This window comes from Rana temporaria, chromosome 9, assembly GCF_905171775.1.
Source record: "Rana temporaria chromosome 9, aRanTem1.1, whole genome shotgun sequence".
NCBI classification, from domain to species: Eukaryota; Metazoa; Chordata; class Amphibia; order Anura; family Ranidae; genus Rana; species Rana temporaria.
The window spans coordinates 59,462,025-59,489,089 of NC_053497.1; the positions used below are offsets into that span (position 1 = coordinate 59,462,025).

At 41.5% G+C, this 27,065-nt stretch overlaps 1 protein-coding gene across 1 annotated transcript; it reads left to right on the plus strand.

Moving 5' to 3' along the window:
• Window positions 1-1,143: 1,143 nt before the first annotated feature.
• SPRY3 (sprouty RTK signaling antagonist 3) lies at window positions 1,144-26,174 on the plus strand. The gene is made up of 2 exons (XM_040323621.1): window positions 1,144-1,702; window positions 24,781-26,174. The coding sequence occupies exon 2, from the start codon at window positions 24,878-24,880 to the stop codon at window positions 25,757-25,759; it is 882 nt and encodes a 293-aa protein (XP_040179555.1). The 5' UTR covers window positions 1,144-1,702; window positions 24,781-24,877; the 3' UTR covers window positions 25,760-26,174.
• Window positions 26,175-27,065: the final 891 nt, after the last annotated feature.

A 27,065-nucleotide genomic window follows, 5' to 3' on the forward strand; every position in this document is an offset into this window, starting at 1 on the left:
TAAGGAAAGTAACAGCATTGTAGTATATTTTCACACGTACATATGTATACATCTCTCTCCTAAACAGGAAGGGGTGTGACCTTGACAGGAAGGGGTGGATCATATTTAAATTAGGGGTTGCACAAGTTTAGTCAGGCCTAGGGCAGCACAAAACCTAAATACACCACTGGGTGGGTTAAAACGCAGGAGCTGGGCTTTAAAAAAAATTAGGATTTAAGTCCATAGTAGATGGTGCAAATGGTGGGCAAGAAGCTGTTTAGGAGCCAATGCAGTTAGGAAGATAACACAGCAATATCTCTTATCAGTTTGTCCCCCCTTGCAGCAGACATCAAATTCTTCTAAAATAAAAAATAGAGTTTAATATCACTTTAGGGTCTTCCATTTGATGCAAGATTTCCTATGTCAAATATTTTAGTTGTTAAACACAACTGAAACCCACTACCCAGAAAGTGCAGTCATGTAAACCCATATATTCAAATTTTGCATTTTCACCAGGCCCCAAAATGAAAAAAAAAAATGCACCAAGATAAATTCAAATCACTCTTTAAGCATGATCACAACAATAAAACTCAAATGATCCAATCTATTTTGAGCACAAGCCAGATGAATTGCTGCTTTAAAACCATTTTTTTTTTTTTGCATTATTTTTCCCTTGTTTAATTCTGTTGCAGTCAGAGCCAAGGGACCGGATACAGAGAAGCCTATGGGGAGATCTAATGGACCGATTCAATTTCCAAAGCATGACGCCACTTAAGCATTAGGACTAGAGCAAAGGGAAGAGAGAGGGAGTGTGTGTGAGAGAGAATGAGAGAGAGAGGAATGAAAAGGATGGCAAAAGATGAGACTGGAACATGCATAAAAAAGCATTGTCATCAATTATATTAAATGATACAATTCAGATTTCTTTGTTAAAGGATTCGGTGGATTTGCAGGGATTTAAAAAAAAAAAAAGGGATATTTAAATCTCTATAGGGCTTGTAGTGTACGCCACTGAGTGTGATTGAAGATAGAGAGGAAAGGACATTTCAGTTGCATGGAGATATATCATAAAATAATTATACTATGGGAAGGAGAGACAGAGACATACACACAGCCAGTGAGGAGACTGACAAAACCCCTTGGATCCCTCCTCTCTCCACCCCCTTTAACTCATTCACAAGATAACTGAGAATATCCGCATTCACAAAACACAGTGACACAGATCAGCACCACCTCTCAGCAGCAGCAGCAGCAGCAAGGCACAGTCAGTCTGTGCTGACCGGAGATGTACACATAGAGGAAGCCAAGGAAACACTGCTAGCTAAGCTAAGGCTTGCAGACAAATGCTTAGAGCTGTTCTAGAGATTTGCAGAGGAATATCCCTTGAACTAAAGCCATATCTGCGGATTTATCCCAGAGACACTATGCAGCCCAGCTACAATCTTGGGAGCGATTGCATCCGTCTGTAGCATCTCTGGATTTCTGACGCTGTAAGCCGCAAACAAAAAAATTGCGCGTGATCCCTCGCCGCTGGTGTGGTGTTTGGGGGGGGGGGGGGGGACACACCTATACGTCAGTAGCCCACGGTCAAGGAGGAGTATTCATTGAGACTTTTCCTATAGCTGGGATGCATACAAAGGGCAAGACGGAGAAGCAGTAGCTACCTGGATCTGGGTGGAGACTATATACTTGCCTAGCACCATGGATCTAAAAATGCACATAGGTAATCTGGATATATATTTTGTAACATTTATTAACCTTTTTTTTTTCAGTTATTGCAGATTTTATTTTTTTATGTCATCGGTCTTTTTTGATAATATGAATGAACAGTGTGGGTAATGCGAGAACCCATATTAACCAATCAGAAATGATCAAATTGGTTTGCCTAGGTTGCACATCCGAGCTGTTGTGTGTTCTATGTGCAATTCACAGGCAGCGGCCTTTGGTAAAGCAAAGAAAATATACAGTAATGCATAGCAACATCCAATCAGAAATGGGCTTCCATGGCTCTGAATATTTTGACGCTGAAAAAAAAGTGAAATGTGATTGGATGCTTTAATTCAAAGCACTTGATGCATCACAGTTCCTCTTTGCATTGCCTTTTTAATTAATCTCTATTGGCTGAATAATATTTTTTTTGTTTACGAAAGCTTTATTGGAAAGATTAAATCATGACAGAATTACAGTATATACAGAATACGTTATACAGTGGTGGCTGAATAATATTTTGTGATTCTAAATCTTAAATAAAGCAAGTGAGGTCGGTATAAACTAGATTGATGAACTATGTAGCTGTGTTTAACTCTACCTAATCTACATTGTCTACTATGGAAAGAATGAACATGAATGGTAGAAATGTAGTGGACATTAGTCCTCCCTTTACAGATAACAGGGCAATGGTCTATACTCTATCGAGCTTATAGAGAAAAAAGAATATGCAGTAATAATACTTAGCAATGCAATATAAACATTTAATGAGGCAAAGCACAGACTTTTAAAGAATGGGAATTTTTATTTTTTATTTTTATGTATACTATATTATATTATTTATTTATTTATTTATTTATTATATTTATATATTTATATATTTATATTTATATATTTATTATATATTTATTTATTTATTATATTATTATATTATAGTGTGCTATATTATACCATCAGCACATGCCTCCATGGTGGATTTCATTCTAATGTAGGATAGACAGCATCTGTATTGATGCACAGCCTTCATGACAGCAGGCCTGTAACAGTTCATAAAAAAAAATATAAAAAAAAATAACAAATGCAGCTTTTATACTATTTTACTAAATCATTTTGTTTTAGCAGGTGGACTTTTTTTTTTTTTTTTCTTTCTCTTTTATCTATATCTGATATATTACACTAGATTTCAACTCTCCAATACAACAAGCTTAACCACTCCTTATTCCGCACCATGCAGCATTGTAGAGGCATGCATTTGAATTGTGCTGTAAACAACTAATAAAGCAGAAAACACATAAAAAATAAAAGGCAAACTTTTTTTTTTGCTTTGACATGTTTATGCAGTTTTTAAATGTAAATGTAGATATGTTTGGTGGAGACGATTCATAGTAAAGATAGCACAATTCTATACTTATTAGCAGTTAATGTATGTGTTTGCTTCTAAAGTCTATGGATTATAGAAAGGAAATGGGTTGTGTGATGAATGTATAGAAAGACATTTCAATAAATAGGTATAGCAATGTAGTGTGAATCGTTCCTTATATAATATCATCTTCAGGAAGATTGTCACTAAATACCATAGCTTCCAATTTGAAACGTACATGAATGAAGAGGGAGTTGACTTAGTCACTCATGCAGCAGATTCATGTTTTTCTTTATTCATGGGTCCTTGTAACCTTGGCTTCATATGGAACAGCAAGTTCTTGTGGCTGGTTACATCAGTGCCACAGATACAATACAAATGTTCTGTTCAAATTTTGGGTGCCATAACAACCTCAGTTCTTTTTTTCTGCAGCAGCCTAGAATAGCAGTTTAAAGATGGCCACACACAAATACAATCGAATTGTACAATCTTTGTATAATCTACTTCCAATTGGGTAGTGTAAGGCCTACTTTAAAAAGCCATTCGATTTACGCCCCAATGACATAGCCCCCCACAATATGTTATCTAATCAGATGTGTGTGGCAGCATTTGGATTATAAATGGGCCAACAGACAGAGAAAGGGTAGATTTATAAAAGCGGAGCAATGGAAATGAGAGCTGATCCCAATAATCAGTCAGTGGTATGTTAGCTATCATTTCCGGAAAGATCAATTTCTATGCATCATCTCCATTGGGTAGTTCGTCTGATGAAACCTTTTAGATAAAATGATTCTATAATCCTGAAAATATTTGCTTTATATTTAAGATTGTAGTTTAGGCGAAGCAGGACACACACATTACTGGCTAGAATCGGCTAAACCAGCAAGCGAATCCATATGCCTAATACTGTGCTGGGCTAGATGCCGGCCACTTTCACCCCCTTCCTGCCCAAGCTCATTTCCAGCTTTCAGCGCTGTTGCAATTTGAATGACAATTGCGTGGTCATGCATCACTGTACCGTATAACATTTGTATCATTTTTTTAAAAACAGATACAGCTTTCTTTTGGAGGTATTAATCACCACTGGGCTTTTATTTTTCTAAACAATCAAAAAAAAGAGAGAAACTTTTGAAAGAAATATTATTTTTTGTAGTTTCTGTTATAATATTTTAAAATAAGTAATTTAATTTTTTTTACCGATGAGCACTGATAGGCTACACTGACGGGCACTGGTAGGCTGCATTAATGAACACTGATGAGGCACTGATGGGCACTGATGAGGAGGCACTGATGTGGCTACACTAATGGGAACTAATGTGGCTGCAATGATGATGAGGCACTGATGGGCACCAATGAAGTGGCGCTGACGGGCACTAATAAGCTGCACTGATGGGCCCTGGTGCGGCAGCACTAAAGGGCAGTGATGAGGCTGCACTGATGGGCACTAATGAGGCTGCACTGATGGGGCTGCACTGATGGGCACTGATAAGGCAGCACTGATAAGCTGCACTGATGGACACTGATTAGGCAGCACTGATGAGGCAGCACTGATGGGCACTGACAAGCTGCACTAATGAGGCAGCGCTGATGGGCACTGATGAGACTGCACTGATGGGCACTGATGAGGCAGCTCTGATGGGCACTGATAAGCTGCACTGATGGGCACTGATTATGCAGCACTGATGAGGCTGCAATGATAAGCTGCATTGATGGGCACTGATGAGACAGCACTGATGCGCACTGATAAGGCATCTCTGATGGACAGGCACTGATAAGCTGCACTGATGAGGCAGCACTGATGGGAAATGATGAGGCTGCACTGATGGGCACTGATAAGGCAGCTCTGATGGGTACTGATAAGCTGCACTGAAGAGGCACTGATAAGCTGCACTGAGGCAGAACTGATGGGCACTGATGAGGCTGCACTGATAGGCTGCACTGATGGGCACTGATGAGGCTGCACTGATGCGCACTGATAAGGCATCTCTGATGGACAGGCACTGATAAGCTGCACTGATGAGGCAGCACTGATGGGCAATGATGAGGCTGCACTGATAAGGCAGCTCTGATGGGTACTAATAAGCTGCACTGATGAGGCACTGGTAAGGCAACAATGATGAGGCGGCACTGATGGGCACTAATTAGGCAGCACTGATGGGCACTGATAAGCTGCACTGATAGGCTCTGATAGACTCTGATGGGGCTGCACTCATAATCAGGGCAGTGATGGTCAGTGCCTTGATTATCAGTGTGAATGTGTAATATCAGCATTGCCGGTTACTGTCTTTCTTCTCCACATGCTGTGACACGCACTGCTGATAAATAGCAAGCCTGTTTTCATGTGATCCCCTGTGATTGGACACAGCTGATCACATGGACCCTTTACTGTGATTGTCCCTTTACCACGATCAGCTGTGTCCTAAGTATGGGGGGGGGGGAATGGGGGGTACGCTCCCCAGGAGGTGAGCGGGGAGCATGGCTGTGGAAGGATGTCCATGGACGCCCTCAAATAACGAGAGAGCCACGCTAGAGCTGTGTCTATAGCGTGGTCATGAGGTGCTGGGGTGCCGTCTCAGTAAAAGAGTGACGGTTTTGGGGTGCTCCATTGCTAACTGAGGGTGGATGTGATTAATGTTCTCATGGTGGCATTACAATAAGACAAGTGTTAAACCCTGTAGGCAGTGCCAAGCATGATGTTAGCTGACCAAAGCCAATAGGCGGGAAGGAATGTGTGGGAAATCCATACAGGCCAGAGCCTACAGTCATAACATTTTTGGGTATGGCATACTAACCCTTGTTGCTTTATATTTAACCACTGAAAATGTTAGGATTTACAATTCACTGAATGCCCGTTCACACTATGCCCACACTAGAATCGCACAGGAACGGGTTGAAACTCGTGCGATTCAATCCGCATCCAAAACATACATGTTAACGACAATCCCAAACGCAGGTCTGGAATGCTGTGCGTTTGCCCGCACCAGATCTCACGGTACTTTTGTACCATACTGTATGTTCTGGTTACTGACCATTTTAAAAAGTAGTGCATGCTTTACTTTTGACGCAGTGAGAGTTTTTAGCCCATTCAAAATGATGGGACTTGAAACCGCACCGCAGAGAGCCGCATGTGAATCGCATACAATGTTAATTTCTACCTTTTTATTATTTGTGTGGCTTCACAGACCTGTGGTCATTAAAGGCTGCACGGTAATAGCCATCTTAGAGGTGCAAATAATTAAATCCAGCCTTGATAGTAGGCCATTGTGGTTTACTCACTTTTATTTATTTAGTATTTATTATCTCTTTGACTGTACGCAAACGAAAAAAAAAAAAAAAAAGAAAAAAATTGCAGCCTCACTGTGCCCATCAAATGCAGCTACTGTGCCATCAATTGTCACCACTGTGCCATGCCATCAAATGCAGTCACTATGCCATCAATTCGCACCACTGTGCCATACCATCAAACGCAGTCACTGTGCCATGCCATCAAACGCAGCCACTGTGCCATCAATTGTCACCACTGTGCCATGCCATCAAACGCAGCCACTGTGCCATCAATTATCACCACTGTGTCATGCCATCAAACGCAGTCACTGTGCCATGACATCAAACACAGCCACTGTGCCATGCCTTCAAACGCAGTCACTGTGCCATGCCATTAAACACAGCCACTGTGCCATCAATTGTCACCACTGTGCCATGCCATCAAACGCAGCCACTGTGCCCCTCAATTGTCGCCACTGTGCCATGCCATCAAACGCAGCCACTGTGCCATCAATTTAAAAAGACGTTTTTACACCCGCGCATGACCAGAAGCTAGTTATGAAGCGATCTTCAATGGAAAAACGTGGTGGAACGTAACCTCGCTTTGCTAGAACATTGTGAGAAAAACGATGGTGTGTAGGCAACTTCGTCTTTGAAAATTTAAGTTTCAAAAACGTCGTTTTTTACTTCACAGAAAATGTCGTTTTTTTTCATCACATAAAGTGATGGTGTGTACGGGGCATTAGGCCTCGTACACACGACCTTCCTCGGCAGAGAAACTTGGTGGGAGATTTTTTTTGCCGAGGAAACCGGTCGTGTGTACATTTTTCAGCGAGGAAACTGTCGAGGAACTCGACGAGCCAAAAAGAGAGCAAGTTCTCTTTTTCCTCGACGGGAATGGAGAAAATTGGCTTGTCGAGTTCCTCGACAAGCCTAACAAGAACTCGACGAGGAAAACGATGTGTTTCGCCCGCCGAGTTCCTCGGTCGTGTGTACGAGGCCTGAGTATTTCAAAAACTGCTGATCTACTGGAATTTTCACGCAAAACCATCTCTGGGGTTTACAGAGAATGGCCCATAAAAATAAAAAATATCCAGTGAGCGGCAGTTGTGTGGACTAAAATGCCTTGTTGATGTCAGAGGTCAGAGGAGAATGGGCAGACTGGTTTGAGATGATAGAAAGGCAACAGTAAGGCCTCGCACACACGATAGGTTAAACAGAGGACAACGGTCTGATGGACCGTTTTCATCGGTCAAAGCCGATTGTGTGTGGGCCCCATAGGTTATTTAAAAAAAAGACAACTTGCTTTAAATTTAACCGATGGATTCCTAACCGATGGAAAAAAAACGATCGTTAGTAGGGACAACCATCGGTTAAAAATCCACGCATGCTCAGAATCAAGTCGACGCATGCTTGGAAGCATTGAACTTTGTTTTTTTTAGCACGTCGTTGTGTTTTACGTCACCACGTTCTGACACGATCGTTTTTTTAACCGATGTTGTGTAGGCGCGACGGACCATCAGTCAGCTTCATTGGTTAACCGATGAAAACGGTCCATCGGTTCGTTCTCATCGAATGGACTGATCGTGTGTACTCGGCTTAACTCAAATAACCACTTGTTACAACCAAGGAATGCAGAATACCATGTCTGAATGTACAACAAATCAAACCTTGAAGCAGATGGGTTACAGCAGCAGAAGATCACACCGGGTGCCACTCCTGTCAGCTAAGAACAGGAAACAGGCTTACAAGTCTCTCAGGTTCACTAAAATTAGACAATAGAAAAATCGGAAATTATGAAACTACATGAAAACATGGATCCAACCTGCCTTGTATCAACGGTTCAGGCTGGTGGTGGTGGTGTAATGGTGTGGGGTATTATTTTGGCACACTTTGGTCTTCTTAGTATTCATTGAGCATCATTTAAATGCCACAGCCTACCTGAGTACTGTTGCTGACCATGTCCATCCTTTTATGACTACAGTGTCCCCAGGGCCAGATTCCAGACAAGGCCAACAAGGCCAGGCCTCGGGGCGGCAGTGGGTGCAGGGGCGGCACTGTGGCTGAGAGGAGAGGACACTTTCACTTTCATTTCGGGAGTTCCCCCTGTCATGCGGATGGTGAGAGTAGAGAAAACAGAGGGAAGAGGAGGTGAGATGGTTCTCGGCAGCAGCAACCCCCCTCCCGGTTCTCAATGTCATTTTGTCATTTTTGGCAGCAGCACCCCCCAATGCTCAATGTAATTTTTGGCAGCAACACCCCCCAGGTTCTCAGTGTCATTTTCGGCAGTACCAATCCCAGTCCCCCACCCCCCCTCCGCTTCTCAGTGCATCTCAGTATCCTGCCGAAAAAGTCCCCCGACGGATAATGTCCCCCCTGTACTGCGTAGACGAGGGCGGCATTGAAGGACCCGGCCTTGGGGTGGCAAAGGGAGTAAGTCCGGGCATGAGTGTCCCCATCTCCTGATGACTACTTCACTTTACTCCAATGGCCTCCACAGTCACCACATCTCAATCCGAGCACTTTTGGGATGTGGTAGAACAGGAGTTTCTCATCATGCATGTGCAGCCAACAAATCTGCAGCAACTGCGTGATACTATCATGTCAATATGGACCAAAATCTCTGAGGAATGTTTTTAAAGTGGTTGTAAACCCTTTACAACCGCTCTTAGCTACAGGTAAGCCTAGATTAAGGCTTACCTGTAGGTGCTCGAAATATCTCCTGAACCTCCACGGTTTAGGAGATATTAGCAAAAGGGATGGGCGCCTATGTAGACAACGGCGCAGGCGCACTGAAACGCCTTTGGAGATGGCTTATGGTAGAGAAATGAACCTTCAATCCAAGGGCAACAGCTCTGGTGGACATTCCTGCAGTCAGCATGCCAATTGCACGCTCCCTCAAAATGTGTGACATCTGTGTGATAAAACGGCACATTTTACTGTAGAGTGGCCTTTTATTGTAGCCAGCCTAAGGCACACCGGCGCAATAATCATGCTGTCTAATCAGCATCTGAATATGCCACACTTGGGAGGTGGATGAATTATCTCGACAAAGGAGAAGTGCTCACACGGTCGAATTTCAAAAAATTTTCTTTCCAAAAATCAGAAAGTTCGTTTTTTTGTGATCCGTGATGCCACCTTCAAGTTGCCGGGAATATTCTTTTCTCTCCGGGAATATTCGTTTCTCTCCGGGAATATTATTTTCTTGCATTTTTTTTCTATTACATTTCTCGCACGATTCTCCCATCATTGATCAGAAAATCGTTTGTTTTTCCAAAAATGTCCAACATGTCGGATTCCTCAAATTTGATTGCCGCACGAAAATCAGCTGTTGCTACAGCCCACTAACGGTGCGAAATTCGTACAAAAATTCTGTGTTACGATTTTCGAAAGAAAATTCTTTCGAAATTCGAACCGTGTATTGCCACCTTAACTCACCACGCTGGAACAATCATGTTCAGGTAAGAAAAAGGAAGGCTCTGGGGGGTTGCTGCAGCACAGAAGGTTTTTCACCTTAACAACCTTCTGCGTATGCATTAAGGTGAAAAACCTCAAGACTTTACAACTCCTTTAACCACTTAAGCCCCGGACCTTTAGGCAGCTAAATGCCCAGGCCAGGTTTTGCGATTCGGCACTGCGTTGCTTTACCAGACAATTGCGCGGTCGTGCGACGTGGCTCCCAAACAAAATTGATGTCCTTTTTTTCCCACAATTAGAGCTTTCTTTTGGTGGTATTTGATCACCTCTGCGGTTTTTATTTTTTGCGCTATAAACAAAAATAGAGCGACAATTTTGAAAAAAATACAATATTTTTTACTTTTTGCTATAATAAATATCCCCCAAAAACATATATAATTTTTTTTCCCCTCAGTTTAGGCCGATACGTATCTAAAAATTGCAATAAGCGTTTATCGATTGGTTTGAGCAAAACTTATAGCGTTTACAAAATAGGGGATAGTTTTATTGCATTTTTTTTTTTTTTTTTTTTACTACTAATGGCAGCGATCAGCTATTTTTTTCGTGACTGCGACATTATGGCGGACACTTCCGACAATTTTGACACATTTTTGGGACCATTGTCATTTTAACAGCAAAAAATGCATTTAAATTGCATTGTTTATTGTGAAAATGACAGTTGCAGTTTGGGAGTTAACCACAGGGGGCGCTGAAGGAGTTATGCTTTACCTAGTGTGTGCTTACAACTGTAGGGGGGTGTGGCTGTAGGTCTGACGTCATCGATCGTGTCTCCCTATAAAAGGGATCACACGATCGATGCAGCCGTCACAGTGAAGCCGTGTTTACATACGGCTCTCCCCGTTCTTCAGCTCCGGGGAGCGATCGCGAGGGGGCGGCTAGAAACCCCTGAGCTCACCCTTTCTGAAGCCAATTAGAGCCCGGCTCTAATCACATGCTTCACAAAAAAAAAACATGGAGATTAGGGAGCGGGCGCATAGAGATTAGGGCACCCCTGCGCCCCTTATGGACAGGTCGCCGCTGGCAGTATTAAACGCAAAACTAAAAATTTAATATATTGCAGCTTACCAATCATTAGATAAGGTGGCTGCATTTGTTTTTTATTAGGATGCCTCCACTCTGGATGGGGTGCAATTTTAGGTAAAATATATATCGTTTTGGAAAGTGTTCAAAGAAAGTTCAACGCTTCTGAGCATGTGTCTAATTGTTTCCGAGCATACGTCGGAATTTTGCGTGTCTGAATTGCTACAGACGATCAGATTTTCCGATAGGATTTTTTTCTGTCGGATAATTTGAGAACCAGTTCTCAATCTTTTGTTGGCAGAAATTCCGAAAGCAAAAGTCCGATGGAGCATACACGCGGTCGGAATTTCGGACCAAAAGTTCACATCAGACTTTTCTTGTCGGAATTTCCGATTGTTTGTACGAGGCATAAGAGTGGTTGTAGAACTATAGGCAAAACTTTTTTTCCATTTTGGATAGAGTAAGGGAGGGTTATAAGACCTGTCAGTTTAGTTTTGCCACCTGTGTCCTATTGGGGGATATCCATTCCCTTTCTATCCCATAGCCAATACAGGAGGAAATCTCTCCAGACTGAGGAAATCCTGGGGAGTCATCAGGGTCATCAGAACTGTGTCCCCATTGGAAGATTTCCCTTCTATTACTGCGGTCAACCCAAAATTTGGGATTTCCTTTTATCTTCGATAATGGTAAACAGAACAAAAAGAGAGAGTGAATCTCCCTAAGGATAGGAATAAAGACCTGACAAGAGTTCTATCCAAAATTGTGCCTTTTGTTGTACTTTCAAGTGTTTGTAAATCCAAAACCATTTTATTTTTGGATAAAGTAAGGAATAATTAAGACTTCAGATTTTTTGGCTCCCTGTATGCCATGAAGATTTCTCTTCACTTCCTGTCCTAGAAACACATCAAGAAGTAAGTGGATATCTGTCCAAAATGAGAAAAAAATCCCCTTTTAGACAGTGGTCACAAGAACAGGTGGGACTGTGATGTGAAGGGGGGCTGAGGACACTAATGTAAAGAAAGGGACTGTGATGTGAAGGGGGACTGAAGACACTAATGTACAGGGGAAGACTGTGATGTAAAGTTGGTACTGTGATGTGAAGGATTTTAAGGTTCGATAAATTGACGAAATGGTTGGGTATGGATAGCTGAGGCGCTTGAAGGGAGAGTAAGATATCACCCTATACTGAATGAGGAAGTAATAGCAAAGACATTAATTGAATGTAAACTTAATTTACTGTAACCCCCCTCCCTGTGCGTTAGACGGACATAAAGGAGATTATCAGCACCACCAACCCCCCCGGCGGGAGACGGATGGATGGGAAGGTGGAGGGCCTCCTTACCTTGGGAGGCAGATGACGAGTCCACCCGGGATGACACTGTGATCTCCCCTCCTCCTCCTTCCACTGTCCGAGCCAGAGTGCTGGATGTGGCTGTGGGTGAGCCGTCCATGGAAACCTCGCTCAGGGGCCGTTCCTTCTCCTCCAAACAGGAAGTGGGTCCTGAGACTCCCTGGCCAATCAGGTTTTAGGACCCACGGCCACTTCCTGATTGGCTGAGAGGAGAAGCAGCCAATTAGGCTGTAAAAATCCTTTACAACCACTTTAAGAAAGAATCTGATTGCTAGTATAAAGGCAGCTTCTGAATGCTGAGTAAGGAAGATACATATTAATTCAGTTTAATATTCCTCTAGGAATTGTCTAGACTGGGGCCTAGGTTAGTACTGTAGACCACAGTTTGAATGAATGTGTGTTTTAGGGGTATGGTTACAGGGGTTTTTCTGTGGCACTGCAGTTTACCGTAAGGCATCATGCACACTGGTCACTTTTGCAGCTGCTTCTAGGAGCATGTGGCATTTTTATTTCCTGTCTATAAACACCCCTCCATGTTAGCCTGTGTCCATGCACACATAGGCTTTTAGCAGCTTTTATTGGCAGGAGATTTTAGATGCCTTTAAAGGAAAAAAACCTACTGCCAGTGTGTCCAGGAGCAGCTTAGTGTGGGCAAAAAAATGCTCGAAGCTGCTAAATATGCCTAAATGCACCCAAGTGCTAGTGCTTGAGCATTAATCAATTTCAATAGCCAGAATTAATTATTTATTCTGGCCACATAAATTGATTAACCACTTCCTTACCAGTAATATGACACCGGCAGGAACCCTCCCTCCGGGTGGACGTCATATGACGTCCTGAGCTTCTCAGGCCGCTAGGGGGAGCGTGCCCGCCGCATCGCCCGGCGTGCTTGTCCGGTGGCTGCGATGTCCGCCGGGCACCCGCGGTTGCCCGCACTCATGGCAGGACCATGGATCTGTGTGTGTAAACACACAGATCCATGTCCTGTCAGAGGAGAAGAGACCGATGGTGTGTTCCCAGTACAGAGGAACACACATCGGTCTCTTCCCCTTGTGTGTCTCCTCCCCCTACAGTAAAAATCACTCCCAGAGAACATATTAACCCCTTGATTGCCTCTAGTGTTAACCCCTTCCCTGCCAGTCACATTTACACAGTAATCAGTGCAGTTCTATAGCACTAATCGCTGTATAAATGTAAATGGTTCCCAAAAACATGTCAAAAGTGTCCGATCTGTCCGTCGCAATGTCGCGGTCACAATACAAATAGCAGATTGCCGCCACTACTAGTAAAAAAATTTAAATAAATAAAAATGCCATCAATCTATACCCTATTTTGTAGATGCTATAACTTTTGCGCAAACCAATCAATGAAAGCTCATTGCGATTTTTTTTTTACCAAAAATATGTAGAAGAATACATATTGGTCTAAACTGAGGAAAAAAAATGTTTTAAATCAAAAAGTAAAAAATATTGTGTTTTTTTCAAAATTGTCCCTCTTCTTTTGTTTATAGCGCAAAAAATAGAAACCGCAGCGATGATCAAATACCACCAAACGAAAGCTCTATTTGTGGGGAAAAAAACCCATAAAGAATTCATTTGGGTACGGTGTTGCCTGACCGCGCAATTTTCATTCAAAGTGCGACAGCGCTGAAAACTAAAAATTGGAAGGGGGTGAAAATTTCCTGTATTGAAGTGGTTAACGCCCAAGAGCTTGACACCTGTAAAAGCTCCTATAAACTTGTAGACGTTTTAAACACTTTTAAAAAACTTCAGGCATTTTTTCTGCAAAAACGCTGCTGGCTTCTAGGAAAGTTAAAAAAAACGAAACAAGGAAGGCGAGGCCTAATAATGAGCAGAATTTTTGTTGGCTTTATAGATGTGCATTTTTTTACGTGCCCGAGATGACTAGCCTTTTGGGGATATTTTATAAGACAGTACAAAGTGCAGTGACAATGTGCTAATTGCAGTAATCACTACCATCCAATCAGATCTCAGTGTATTGAGTTGTATTATATTGTAGAGCTGTAAAAATACAAATTTTAACTGACTGTCTTGGGAAATCTATTTGCAATGCTTTACTTAAAAAGTCAAAATATGTTGCTGGACTCAGTGATGTTGATTTAGTAATGCAAAAAGGTTGTCTACTTTGCAATAGAAGTTGCACCTTGCAAGGGGATTTGCCCCAGAGCTTAGTGAATGTGGTGAATTTTCACTTTGCAAAGAGTTCCCAAGGAAAATAACTGCATGCACATAATTGGATGATGGAAGTCAGCAGAGCTTTGCCTTATTCACCAAGCTCTGGGGCAAATTCCCTTCCAAATGCAACTTCCTTTCACAGTGAACAGTTTATCTGTCTTTAGTAAATCAACCCCAATAACTAAATGAAACCTTTTTTTGTATTTCTGAATATAAGATACTGACAATTTGTTTGTTTTTCTTAAAGCCCCAGTCCAACTTATTTAAATGTTTTGCTTTGGACTGAGTTGGAAAATTGTCTTTGTTTGGGAGATTTTCCTTCACTTCCAGTAATGGGCATGGGAGTTTGAGGGACTAGAAATATCTCCAATGTGTATAAAGACAGCAACAATACAACTTTGGCTACATGGTGGGTATTTATTGACACCCGAGCATTTCCGACTCCTGTTCATGAAATCACAAAATACACATAAGGGGCTGGATTCAGATACAATGGTGTATCTATCCGCCCGGCGTAACTTATCTCAGATATGTTATGCCGCCGTAATTTAGGGCACAAGTTCTGTATTCAGAAACAACTTGCGCCCTTAGTAACGGCGGCGTAACGTATCTGTGTCGGCGTAAGCCCGCCTAATTCAAATGTGGATGATGTGGGCGTGTTTTATGTATATTAACTGTGACCCGCGTATTTGACGTTTTTTACGAACGGCGCATACGATGATTTAGGATAAGAATAGGGAACATGGGCTACCTCAAATACTGTAGATCTGTGCAACTTAAGGACTATTCCACTTCTGGCTGCTTACATAGGCACAGGATCATCTGTTGCCTCCTGCTGATATCAACCAGGTTCTTCCTAGTGAGGGAGATGTAGAATCACGCCACCATAGGACAGCTGGACTCTTTCCCACCAACTTCCTTCTGGCTCTTTCCAGTGAGCTTCTCCTGACCTGACTTGATCCCTGGACTTGAACTGCAAATAGGCCCCCCAGCTAAGCCTAGCTGGGACCTCTGTGTCTTCTGACTGGCTTCCTCTCTAGTCCTCCTGCAGAACTGGACCCAGGAACACTGCACCCTATTGCTCAGGCTTTAGATGACTTATGGGCTCTCTCACCCCCTTCTGAGCACACCTCCCAGGGACTGTCTAGAGTCCCATAAATATTCAACCTGCAGACTCTATCTTACCTATCATTATGTTCCAGAACTCTTTGGAAGATGGGGGAAGTAACAGAGCAGCAGCCTGTCAAAACCATGAGCAGCCCTAAGCAATCTAACCCTGCTCCTCTGATTATGGAGGAGCCAAACTAAATTTGACCAGCAGCCTATTCTGACTAGAAGAGTACTAAATCAGAATCATCATAACTAATATATGAACTACAGGAAGAAAGACATTTATAGGTTAATGGGAGTTTTTTTTCCTAATTCAAACCTGCTAAACTTAAAATTGGTGATGTCCACACCTTCAATCGTGTGCCACCTCTGACAGCTGTCAGCAGACCTGTCAGGCCAATGTTCAGACCTTTACTAATATACCCTATGGCCAGCTTGAACCTCCAATCACTGTAGAGGTGACATTTTTTAATGGTAAAAGCTCAAATTGTATTGTGATTGTGATTTTTAGGCCGAGTGGAAGAGAACTCCAGTAGCAACCTGCGAGGCTCTGGTGAACTCCATGCCCAGGAGGGTTAAGGCAGTGCTGGAAAATGATGGTGACCACACAAAATATTGACACTTTGGACTGAATTTTGACATTTTCACTTAGGGGTGTAGTCACTTTTGTTGCCAGCGGTTTAGACATTAATGGATGTGTGTTCACTACTTTACATTGTAGCAAAGTGCAATTTCTTCATTGTTGTCACATAAAGATATAATAGAATATTTACAAAAATGTGAGACGTGTACTCACTTTTGTGAGATACTGTGTATATATGTGTATATATATATATATATATATATATATATATATATATATATGTGTGTGTGTGTGTGTGTATATATACAATGGCCCGGATTTACAAAGCACTTGCGCCCTCGTATCTCGAGATACGCCGCGTAAGTGCAAATATGCGCCCTCGTATCTGTGCGCTGGACCCACAAACTGAGATCTGAGAATAGGCTTCATCTCACCGACGTAACTTGCCTACGCCGGCGTATCGTAGGCGCATATTAACGCTGGACGCATGTGGCGTTCCCATTGATTTTCTATTCAAATATAGAAATGAGGGAGATACGCGCATGCTATACGCGGTTTGCATAAGTCATACGTCCGGCGTAAAGTTATTCCCCATAAAAGAGGTGTAACTCAGCAGCAGACATGCAAAGGTCTGCACCAGGGAACTCAAGCCGCCGTATTTTACGTCGTTTACGTTGGACGTGAATATGGCTGGGCGTAGGTTACATTCACGCCGTAGGCAGTGATCCGTCGTATCTTAGGGAGTAGATCCAACGTGATTTTGAGCATGCGCACTGGGATGCGTCCACGGGATGGCGCATGCGCCGTTCATTATATGTATCTGTCTGAGACTCAGCCCATCATTTGCATGGGGTCACGCCTCATTTGCATGGCTCACGCCCACTTCCACATATGCCGGCTTACACCTAGGAAACCCAGCGGGGATTTGGCAGCACTGGCTTTGTGAATCCAGTGCTTGCCTCTCTGCGCTGCGTCGGCGTAGCGTAAAGAAGATACGCTACGGCGGCATAAATATGCGCCGCTGTTTGTGAATCCGGGCCTGTGTGTTTATATATATATATATATATATATATATATATATATATATATATATAATCTTGATATAAGAGTAGCGTCAAGTCACAACTGGGTATAAAAGTATAAAAGAGAAGAGAGGCACCTCTAAGTGTAGCAATATGGTTACATTTAACCTCCCTGGCGGTATGATTCTTTCAGAAAAAACATGCTGAAAGCGGTACCATTATTTGCAAGGAAATTTGGCGTTTTATATTGTAGGTCTGTAATTTTTAGAAATAACTCACTTAAATCTGACCAAACAAGCTTCTAATAGGCATCCCGGGTATGACATTTTTTTAAAAACAAAATTATAAATTATAATATAATAAATAATTATAAATAATTATAACAAATAATAATATAATTATAATTAAAATTATTCAATAATGTAATCAAATTAAAATCACTGAAATTTGCTCAGTTGCAGAATTGTCGCTGTCATTATTTATTTTTTTATGACGAATTTCCCCACAAATCGCTATCGCACAATTCTGCAAGTGATTATAATTTATTATCGCTGTTTTTTAGCTGATCTAAAACCATTTTTGACATAAAGGGACACTTTTGGTTGCTATGGACAATCTACAGTTTGCAGGGAGAAAGAAACGTTTTTATTATATAAAATGACATGCATGACACAGGACAGACCACTAGGGACAGGGGGGGTGTGTTTTTTTTACATACAGTACTGTAATCTATAAGATAAGATTACAGTATACTGTATGTAATGTGTTTGTTTACGTTTTTAAATTTGGCGCCGTTCTCCGTCCCCGTGCGTCGTAACGTCGCAGGGAACGGAGATCGGCGTCACACGGAGGCACTATGTGAATCGAGCGAGGTCCCGCTCGCTCACACAACGCGGTGGCATCGCTGGATCCAGGGACAAGGTAAGTAAAACGTGCCTGTGGATCTAGCGAGGCGAGCCGAGACTGACTCGGGGTTACCGATCGTAGCAGGAAAATCTAACCCCGAGTCAGTCTCGGGAACACCTCCAGGCAGGTTAATGAGGGTACAACATTTAGAAACATATTGCTACACTTGAAGGCGCCTCTCTTCTTTTTTATACTCTGTAGCTCCTGCTGGATAATCCCATTGTGGAGGCTTCCATTTGTGGATGGACATTTTATGGGTACACAACATGGTCACATTACTATAATCTTTTTATATATGGACTATAAACTGAAGGACCTATGAATAAATGGTTGTGGAACAAATCATTTGAGTTTTCATTATTTCTTATGGGGAAATTCACTTTGATATACAAGTGCTTTGGATTACAAGCATGTTTCTGGAACGAATTATGCTTGCAATCCAAGGTTTTACTGTATCTGGCTTTTTTCAGCAGGAACGCATTTTCAGCACCTCTAGCACTGAATGTATGTAATAACAAGGAGTGCTGGTGTATACTGTGGGGTCTATTGATGTTGGTGGATCTATTGTCGCTGATGGGGTTCTATTTTGGGTGATAGGTCTATTGTTGCTGGTGGGGGGGGTCTTTTGTTGCTGGCAGGGATCTACTGTTGAGGATGAGGTCTATTGCTGCTAGCTGTTGGAGGGTTGATTGATGCTGGCTGCTGGCAGTCTACTATTGCTGGGGTTTTATTCTGTTGCAGGGGGGGGTCCACTGTTGCTGGGGGGGAAATCTCTTGTTGTGTGAGGAATCTATTGCTGCTGGAGGGGGGTCTATTGCTGCTGGGGGGGTCTATTGCTGCTGGGGTGGGGTCTATTGTTGCTCACTGTTTTATGTCTTTCTTGTTATCATTAACACATTCTATACAAATTATTTAGTAGCAGAAAATGATATTTGGTTCTGTATTCTCTAAAAGGAGCGGTACTGGGAGGTGGGACCAAGGGCCAAGGGATGGGGCTCAGAGATAGGTAGGGGACAGAGACAAGGGGTGACTCAGAAGGGGGGAGTTCCTGCAGCTGTTCTCTGAGAAAAAAGGCCCTATATATATATATATATATATATATATATATATATATATATATATATATATATATATATATGTTTTAAGAACAGAAAACAGTATTTGCTAATGAAGAGCAGTTATGTGATGATTTTGTTATGTATGTGGTTTAATCAGTTTGACTTTATGCTTGAGATGGGTAGGTGTCAGTTATTTCCAGTTACTCTTCCTTTCCTCTTCTCTTTTCGTGTAAGCTATTCTACAGCAACGTGTTAATTTCGTCCTCTCTCATCACTGGGTGCAAAGTGCTGCTCTTAGGAACATATCTATTGTCCAAACTTATAGGATGTAGTGACAGAAGAGAGATTAGAATCAATGACCCCTCTGACATTGGAATCATGCTAGTAGGCAAATCTGAGTCATTAACGCGGACTGATGGGCTGTTCTACAATCAAAGAAACACAATGGAACTTATTTATAAAAATTGGAGCAAAGGGAAATTACAAGTTCTGTCCCTAGCAGCCAATTGCAGGGCAGATTTACCAAATTTATAATTTTACACTGGCCTGTGTTGATTTCCAATATCAGGTACAAGGAACCTAAAAGAAAATCACTAAATGTAATTGTGTTTGAAACGAACACTGTAAAAAATAATCTTTGAATAGATCATTCCTTACATGTTTTATTTTTCATTTTTTATTCATTTAGTTACAAAATAGCAACTGGAATCTGATTGGTGGATGACAGAAACAGACTTCATATACTACAATACTTGCTTTAATAATTTATAAATTTGGCAAACTAACTTCACCATTTCCAAGAAGAACTACAAATAAAGGCACTGACATTGGTTAAAGGAAATAATACACATCCTTCTTTAATTAAAAAAACATTAAAAAGTAACCCAGGGATCTTCTTTCTATGATATTCTTCTTCCAAAAAGAAATCAAGGATTATATTTAGCATAGCAACATTCCTTTATATCAGTGGTCTCCAAACTGTGGCTCCAGGAGCTGGATGTGGCCCTTTGCCTGCCTTTATCCCACCCTTGGGGAACTATTCAGCCAACTGATACAAGACACTATTCTGCTCACTGATACCAACAATAGAACATAATTCCTGTCCCCACAGCAAGCAGCTTGCTATAGGGACACTCGAGCCTAGTCACAGCTCCATGTGTCCATTCATACATGGAGCCTGACCCGGCCCCGCCCCTCTCTCCCCTGATTGGCTAGCTGACTTTCATTGACAGCAGCGTCAGCCAATGGCGCCACTACTGTGTCTTAGCCAATCATCTCGGACAGCTGAAAAATTTGTGGACATCGCTGGACAGAGAGTGTAAAGCCGTGTACACACGATCAGATATCTGAAGGAATCTAATCCGATGGATTTTTTCGTCGGATAACCGATGAAGCTGACTTTCATCAGTCTTCCCTACACATCATCAGTCAAAAATCCGACCGTGCCAAAACGCGGTGACGTAAAACACTACGACGCGCAGAGAAAAATTAAGTCCGAGCATGCATCGACTAGATTCTGAGAATGCATGGATTTTTGTCCGATGGACTTCCTCACAGACGATCGTTTTTTTCTATCGTTTTTTTATCCATAGGAAAATTTTTAAACATGTTCTATTTCACCGATGGAAAAAAGACCGATGGGGCCCATACACGATTGGTTTGTCTGATGAAAACAGTCCCGTGGCTTGCTTTTAATGACAAAATGTATAAATAAGATACCATACTACATTTAAAAAAAACTTTTAAATAAAATATATTTATGGGATGTATTTTATTTTAAATAAAATGTCCGTTGAACAATATCATCAAATGGATGTTAGAAACCCCCTATTTTTTTTATTCTTAGAATATTTTTGTAGAAATATACAGCCATTTTGTTTAAAACAAAAGACAAAAATTGAGCTGGTCTAGTGAAATGAATACTTTATCTGGAAGGGAAGTTTAGGACATGTGTCTGTTTTTTAATATTGAAATTGCTTGTGATGCGTCCTTTTATAATCTGATGGATATGAAAAATATATCATATTCATTTAGATATGCAGACGAGATTATTCAACTGTGCATTAGACAGCACCATGTAAATGGTAGTATGACACTTCACTTTCTCCACTAGTGTCTCCTGGAGGAATCTCAGGGGAGCGATGCCTGGAAAAGCAATTACAGGCAGGATAATAAGAAATAAAGTGGTTTTCTCCAAGCAGTCTGCAGTGTAGATAAGGTCATGTGTTTCCCTTGTGGTCGGAGTTAAGTTAAAACTTTCACTGAGTGCTTTTTAATACTCATTATATACAGGACTAGTATTAAGAAAATATTATGTAGCTGTAGGCTCGTGGCACAGAGCCCTCGGTGCCCTAATCCCTAGGTAAGCTATGTTTATCCACTAGGTGCACATCTTTTACACAAAATGTTACATAGTTTTTCAGGTCTTGTTATGGAGCCAAATATAGTAACCGAGGAACCATATTCATGCTATAAGACAGGGCAAAGGATCCTTTGACTTCCACTGCTGATCATACAGAGGGCCTACACCCAGGGCTGTCTTAATGCATGGGCACCTCTGGGCACTGCCCAGGGGCCCTAGGTACGCTGGGGGCCCCATAATAATTTTGCATTACATTATACTTGCCAGCTGTTCCAGATTTGCTGGGATGGCCGTATCATGGGCAGCATCCTGTAACCTGTATTGTGCCCTCCTGATCCTGGTATTGTGCCCTCCTGACTCCCCTTGTACTGTGCGCTTCTGCCCCCCCCTCATACTGTGCCCTTGTGTGCAACTTGTGTTGATTAGTCTTCGATTAATGGCATGTTTTCTTATTGTTTAAAATCGATTTTATTGAAAGTACTAATATACATGTTTAATTCTATCAACTATTTATACAGTACTTTAATTCTTGAGAGTATGGGTGTAAATTGGGGCAGGCTGGTAGGGGTCTCAGTGCATTACTTTGCCCAGGGGCCCATGATGCCATTAAGGCCTTGTACACACGGTCGGACCAAACCGATGAGAATGAACCAAAGTTCAGTTTCATCAGACCAAACCGACCGTGTGTATAGGCCATCGGTCTTTTTTCCTTTGGTCCAAAATGTTTAAACATGCTTCAAAACCGAACCGATGGACCGCTGCCCCATCGGACCAAACCGATGGTTAATACAGAAAAGCATTGGTTCAAAACCCGCGCATACTCAGAATCAAGTCGACGCATGCTTGGAAGCATTGAACTTCATTTTATTTAGCACGTCGTGTGTTTGACGTCACCACGTTCTGACCCGATCGGATTTTGGACTGATGGTGTGTACACATATCAGGCCGTACGGCCACTTCAGAGGTGAACCGATTAAAAAAAAGGTCCGACGGACCAGTCACATCGGTTTGGTCCGACCGTGTGTACAAGGCCTAAGATGGCCCTGCCTACACCTCAACATTTTTGAATGTCAAAAAGTACTTTTTGATAGAGTAGGGAAGGGTGAGAATTTCTATTAGGTTTCCGCTCTACCACCTCTAATTCTTATGGTAGCCATTTTCACCTGTACAGAAAATGATTGGAAATGCAAAATGTTATAGTTATCTCTAAATCAGGAGCCAATGGGATAAGTGTGACAACTGTCCAAATTCCTTATTTTTTTAGGTTTCCTCTCACACCCTGTTGAGTTCTAGGGACAGAAAGTGATGGGAAGTCTCCCCAGTGTAACACAGGAAAGTGATGGAAAGTCCCCCCTACTTTATCCAGAGCAAAAATAAATTGACTATACTGTACCTACACTTTAACAGGTACTGATGCTAACAGTGCCAGTGATTCTGGTGAAGGTATAAATAGAGCAAATAAGGTGGTGAATGACCAAATAAAAAAACTTCATCAACTTAGCACCTCCAAACCAGGGTTGCCAACCTCCCTCTGCATTTTTTACTGACAAAACATGGAACATTTACTGGCGGAGCACATTTTTTACTGGCAACCTGAGAAATTACAGAACTCCTATTGAAAACTAACACAGTGGGGTTTATTTACCAAAGGCAAATCCACTTTGCACTACACGTGCAAACTACAAGTGCAAAGTGCACATGAAATTGCACTTAAAGTGCACTTGAAAGTACAGTCGCTGTAGATCCGAGGGGGATATGCAAGGAAGATCAAAAACAGCATTTTAGCTTGCACATGATTGGATGATAAAATCAGCAGAGCTTCCCCTCGTTTCAGATCTACCCCTCAGATTTACAGCGACTGCACTTCCATGTGCACTTTCAGTGCAATTTAAAGTGCACTTTGGACATGTAGGGCCAGATCCACATAGGGAGTACGCCGGCGTATCTACTGATACGCCGGCTTACTTTCAAATTACCCGCGTCGTATCTTTAGTTTGAATCCTCAAACCAAGATACGACGGCTTCTGGGTTTGATCCGACAGGCGCACGGCTTCGTACGCCTTCGGATCGTAGGTGCAATACTTCGGCGCCCGCTGGGTGGAGTTTGCGTTGTTTTCCACGTCGGGTATGCAAATTAGCTTTTTCCGACGATCCACGAACGTACGCGCGGCCGTCGCATTCTCTTACGTCGTCTCTAGTCTGCTTTTTCCGGCGTATAGTTAAAGCTGCTATTTTGCAGCATATAGATAGACTTGCCATGTTAAAGTATGGCCATCGTTCCCGCGTCGAAATTTGATTATTTTTTTTGCGTAAGTCGTCTGTGAATAGGGATGGACGTAAGTCACGTCTAAGTTAAAAAAATGAATAATTGTGTTCTGTAGCAATCATATATCTACTATCCATTGCATATTTTTTATATCTGCAAGAACAATTTCTTTAAAAATTGCTTTTTTTATTATTTGAAACTTGACCCTGCCCCTATACTTACTCTAGTAAGCAACAATGATCTTCAATGCACAAAGTAACTTGGGAATAACTGCATTTCATTTGTACTTTGATAACAGAAGAGATGATCTTTAAAGCTGAACTGTGGGATAAGCAAGTACAACAGTATTTTCCTTAAATCTTGGTGGGCTTTGTGTCAATGTGCATATCTGTGCATTAATCCAATGTGAAACATTTCCTCTGTGCAGATGCTTCCTATAATGGAGACTCCAATTACTGCTGCTCTCTCTCCTTGTGTAGGATGACGAGTCTTGTATTCTGCCCTTGTAGTTTTATGCAGGTAGCCTGTAGTGGGTGTCCCTGCTGGGTCCCTCTCACACCTTTGTTCTTTGCGTGGGTTATGCACAGCACAGTGATGATGTCACTGCTACTTTTTACAGGGCAATATATGGGTTTGGAATGATATTTGATGCATGCAGCATGGATTTATAAGCTTTGTGGCTATTTAGGAATATATTTCAGTGAAAGTGGTTGTGCCCAGAGTTTAGCTTTACAAATGCTAGTTTGGATGTCTCTTTTTGTGGTGCTGTTGCAGTAGGGTGAACCCCCTGCTAAGTAGTTTGTTTATCTTTGTTTGAACCAGGGTCCTCAGGAGGCATTCTTCCCAACAAATTACTATTGTTTTCTGCTCAGAAGCCTATAATATGTAAAGAAAATTATAATTCTGCAATATTTAATACAGTCAATGTGTAAAAACTATATGGCAGTAATTGTAATAAGGATTTATTATGTAAGTTATTTTCCTGCAAGTTTTATAAAAAAAGGATAATAATTATGACATTTATTACTTATTTCTTTGGCATATCATAATGCAATATTCTATACTTTTATCTATTTGATATTTAACATATGCATTGTAAATATATTTTTTTATTTTGTAGGATCTTCTGATGTACCTTGATGGAAGATACAAATTAAACATATTACTATCCAAAGAGTGACTGTCATTACATACTCAAGGAAGGAGGTAGCAAGGCCATGGATATTTCAACTGGAGACATCCAGCAGGTTCTTTCCCTTGACCAAATTCGTTCCATCAGGGCAAACAATGATTACGTGGAGCGGCCAGCTGTCTCATTTATGCAGACTTGGTCTAATCCTTCCATTTCCCAACATGCTGCAAAACAAGAGTGGTCTAATGACCACCTGGTGTCCTATAATCACCAGGATCTACATCGCAGCCAAAGTCATCAACACCAATCACAACATCTTATCCACGATCTAAGTCATTCCAGTACAATAAGCTCAGTTTCTCGGAGTACCACAGCATCAGACCAGAGACTACTAACTGGAATCACTCCATCTAATTCAGGGCATTCACTTATGAGGACACAGCCTAAGGATGGTGACCTGAAGCAAGACCAGTTTGTTATAGGGATAATGGAGAGGTCAGATAGATACATGATAGATACACGCCATTATTTCATCTGTGAGGAGTGTGGGCGTTGTACTTGTGATGAATGCACACAAGTTCGGAAACTTCCTTCTTGTTGGATTTGTAACCAGCGCTGCTTGTGCTCGGCCAAAAATGTCATTGAGTATGGAACTTGCCTTTGTTGTATCAAAGGCCTCTTCTACCATTGCTCTTCCGATGATGAGGACAACTGTGCTGACAACCCCTGCTCTTGCAGCCAAGGATCCTGCTGTGCTCGATGGGCAGTCATGAGCTTCCTTTCTTTCTTCATGCCCTGTCTATGCTGCTACCCTCCTCTTAAAGGTTGCCTATCACTCTGCCAGAAAAGCTATGACAAAGTAAAAAGACCAGGCTGTCGCTGTGAGAATCATACCAACACTGTCTGCAGGAAAATATCTTCATCTAGTGGCACACCATTCCCAAGGCCTTTTGACAAACCAGTATGACCTAAGAAGACCGTCATGGATATGATCCTACTTCCTACTTTCCTTTAGTACTTCCCGCTGTCCACTTCTTGGAAACACTTGGTGCCAGAGTCAGCGAAAGCCTTACCAACACCCTATTAACAATTCAGGAATGTAAGAAATATTTTTAACAGAATGTAATTTGGGTGGAACAATAAACAATTACATAAAGATATATAGATTAAATAGACACCTCTAAAACTCCTCAAGTTCACACTGCAGTAGACCATGTGACTTTTGGTTCTGTAATGATGACATTGAGATCTCTGCCATATGACCTCCTCTGAGTAGGATATCATCTGTGTAAGAATGGAAGTTATATAAAAGTGGTCTGAAGAAATCTTCTGCCTGGACATATTACAAGTGAAACACTTAAAAAAAAAAAAAAAAGCCAGGACAACTACCAATGTATTACGCAAACTTGGCATTTGGTGATTTACTCTTTAGTTGTGTTGAGAAAGGAACAATAAGGAAGTATAAAAACCAAGATCAACTGCAAAAGCTTATTATAAAAATGAAAATGCGTGCACTTTAATTTAGCAGACATAGCAATCACAAGAGGAACTGTACTTGTAAAAAAAGTATATAGAAGACATTGAAGGTAAATGGCAACATGAATCAAACAGGGAAAAGGAAAAAAAACATATTTAAAGGATGCTTGGATTAGTCAAATTAAAATTAACGCCTGATTAATCCACGTCTAGCATACATTTGATGCAATGGCAAGCTAGGGAGCCATATTTTATTTATTCTTTCTATTCAAGAAGGAAATCTTTATTAAACGACTTTTCAACTAGGTGAAATGCATTTTGTCACATATCAAAATACGATGTAAACCAAAGGAGATATATTTTGCATGGATAGGTTATGTTTCTATTCTTTCTTGCCCATACCTCTGTATTATTATATTTGTTTCGTTTTTAGCCACTGTTTCTAAAGTGACATTGAATGCTTTCATTTTAATATCCGCTGGGGATATTTATCAAAATTAATGTAAAATAGTGCTACCAATAACAAACAATAAGATGTCAGCTGTTATTTTTTTAATACAGGTTATAAAATGAAAGCTGGCTCCTGACTGATTGTTATGGGTAGCAGCATTTTTTTTGTTGTTGTTTTCTTTTCTTTTTTTTATATTGATACCCACTGTGTTCTAAGAACTTGTGGGTTTAGTCTTGCTGGTGTATCGTGTGGTAGGTTTATAAGCTAGTCCAGAATGGACAGATATACCACTTGAGGTGAGGATGGGGAGGGGGTATTTATAAATTGATGGAATAATGAGCATTAT

Bases quoted from the DNA above. Each gene is read 5' to 3' on its own strand.
- SPRY3 (XM_040323621.1), top strand. From the start codon at position 24,878: ATGGATATTTCAACTGGAGACATCCAGCAGGTTCTTTCCCTTGACCAA.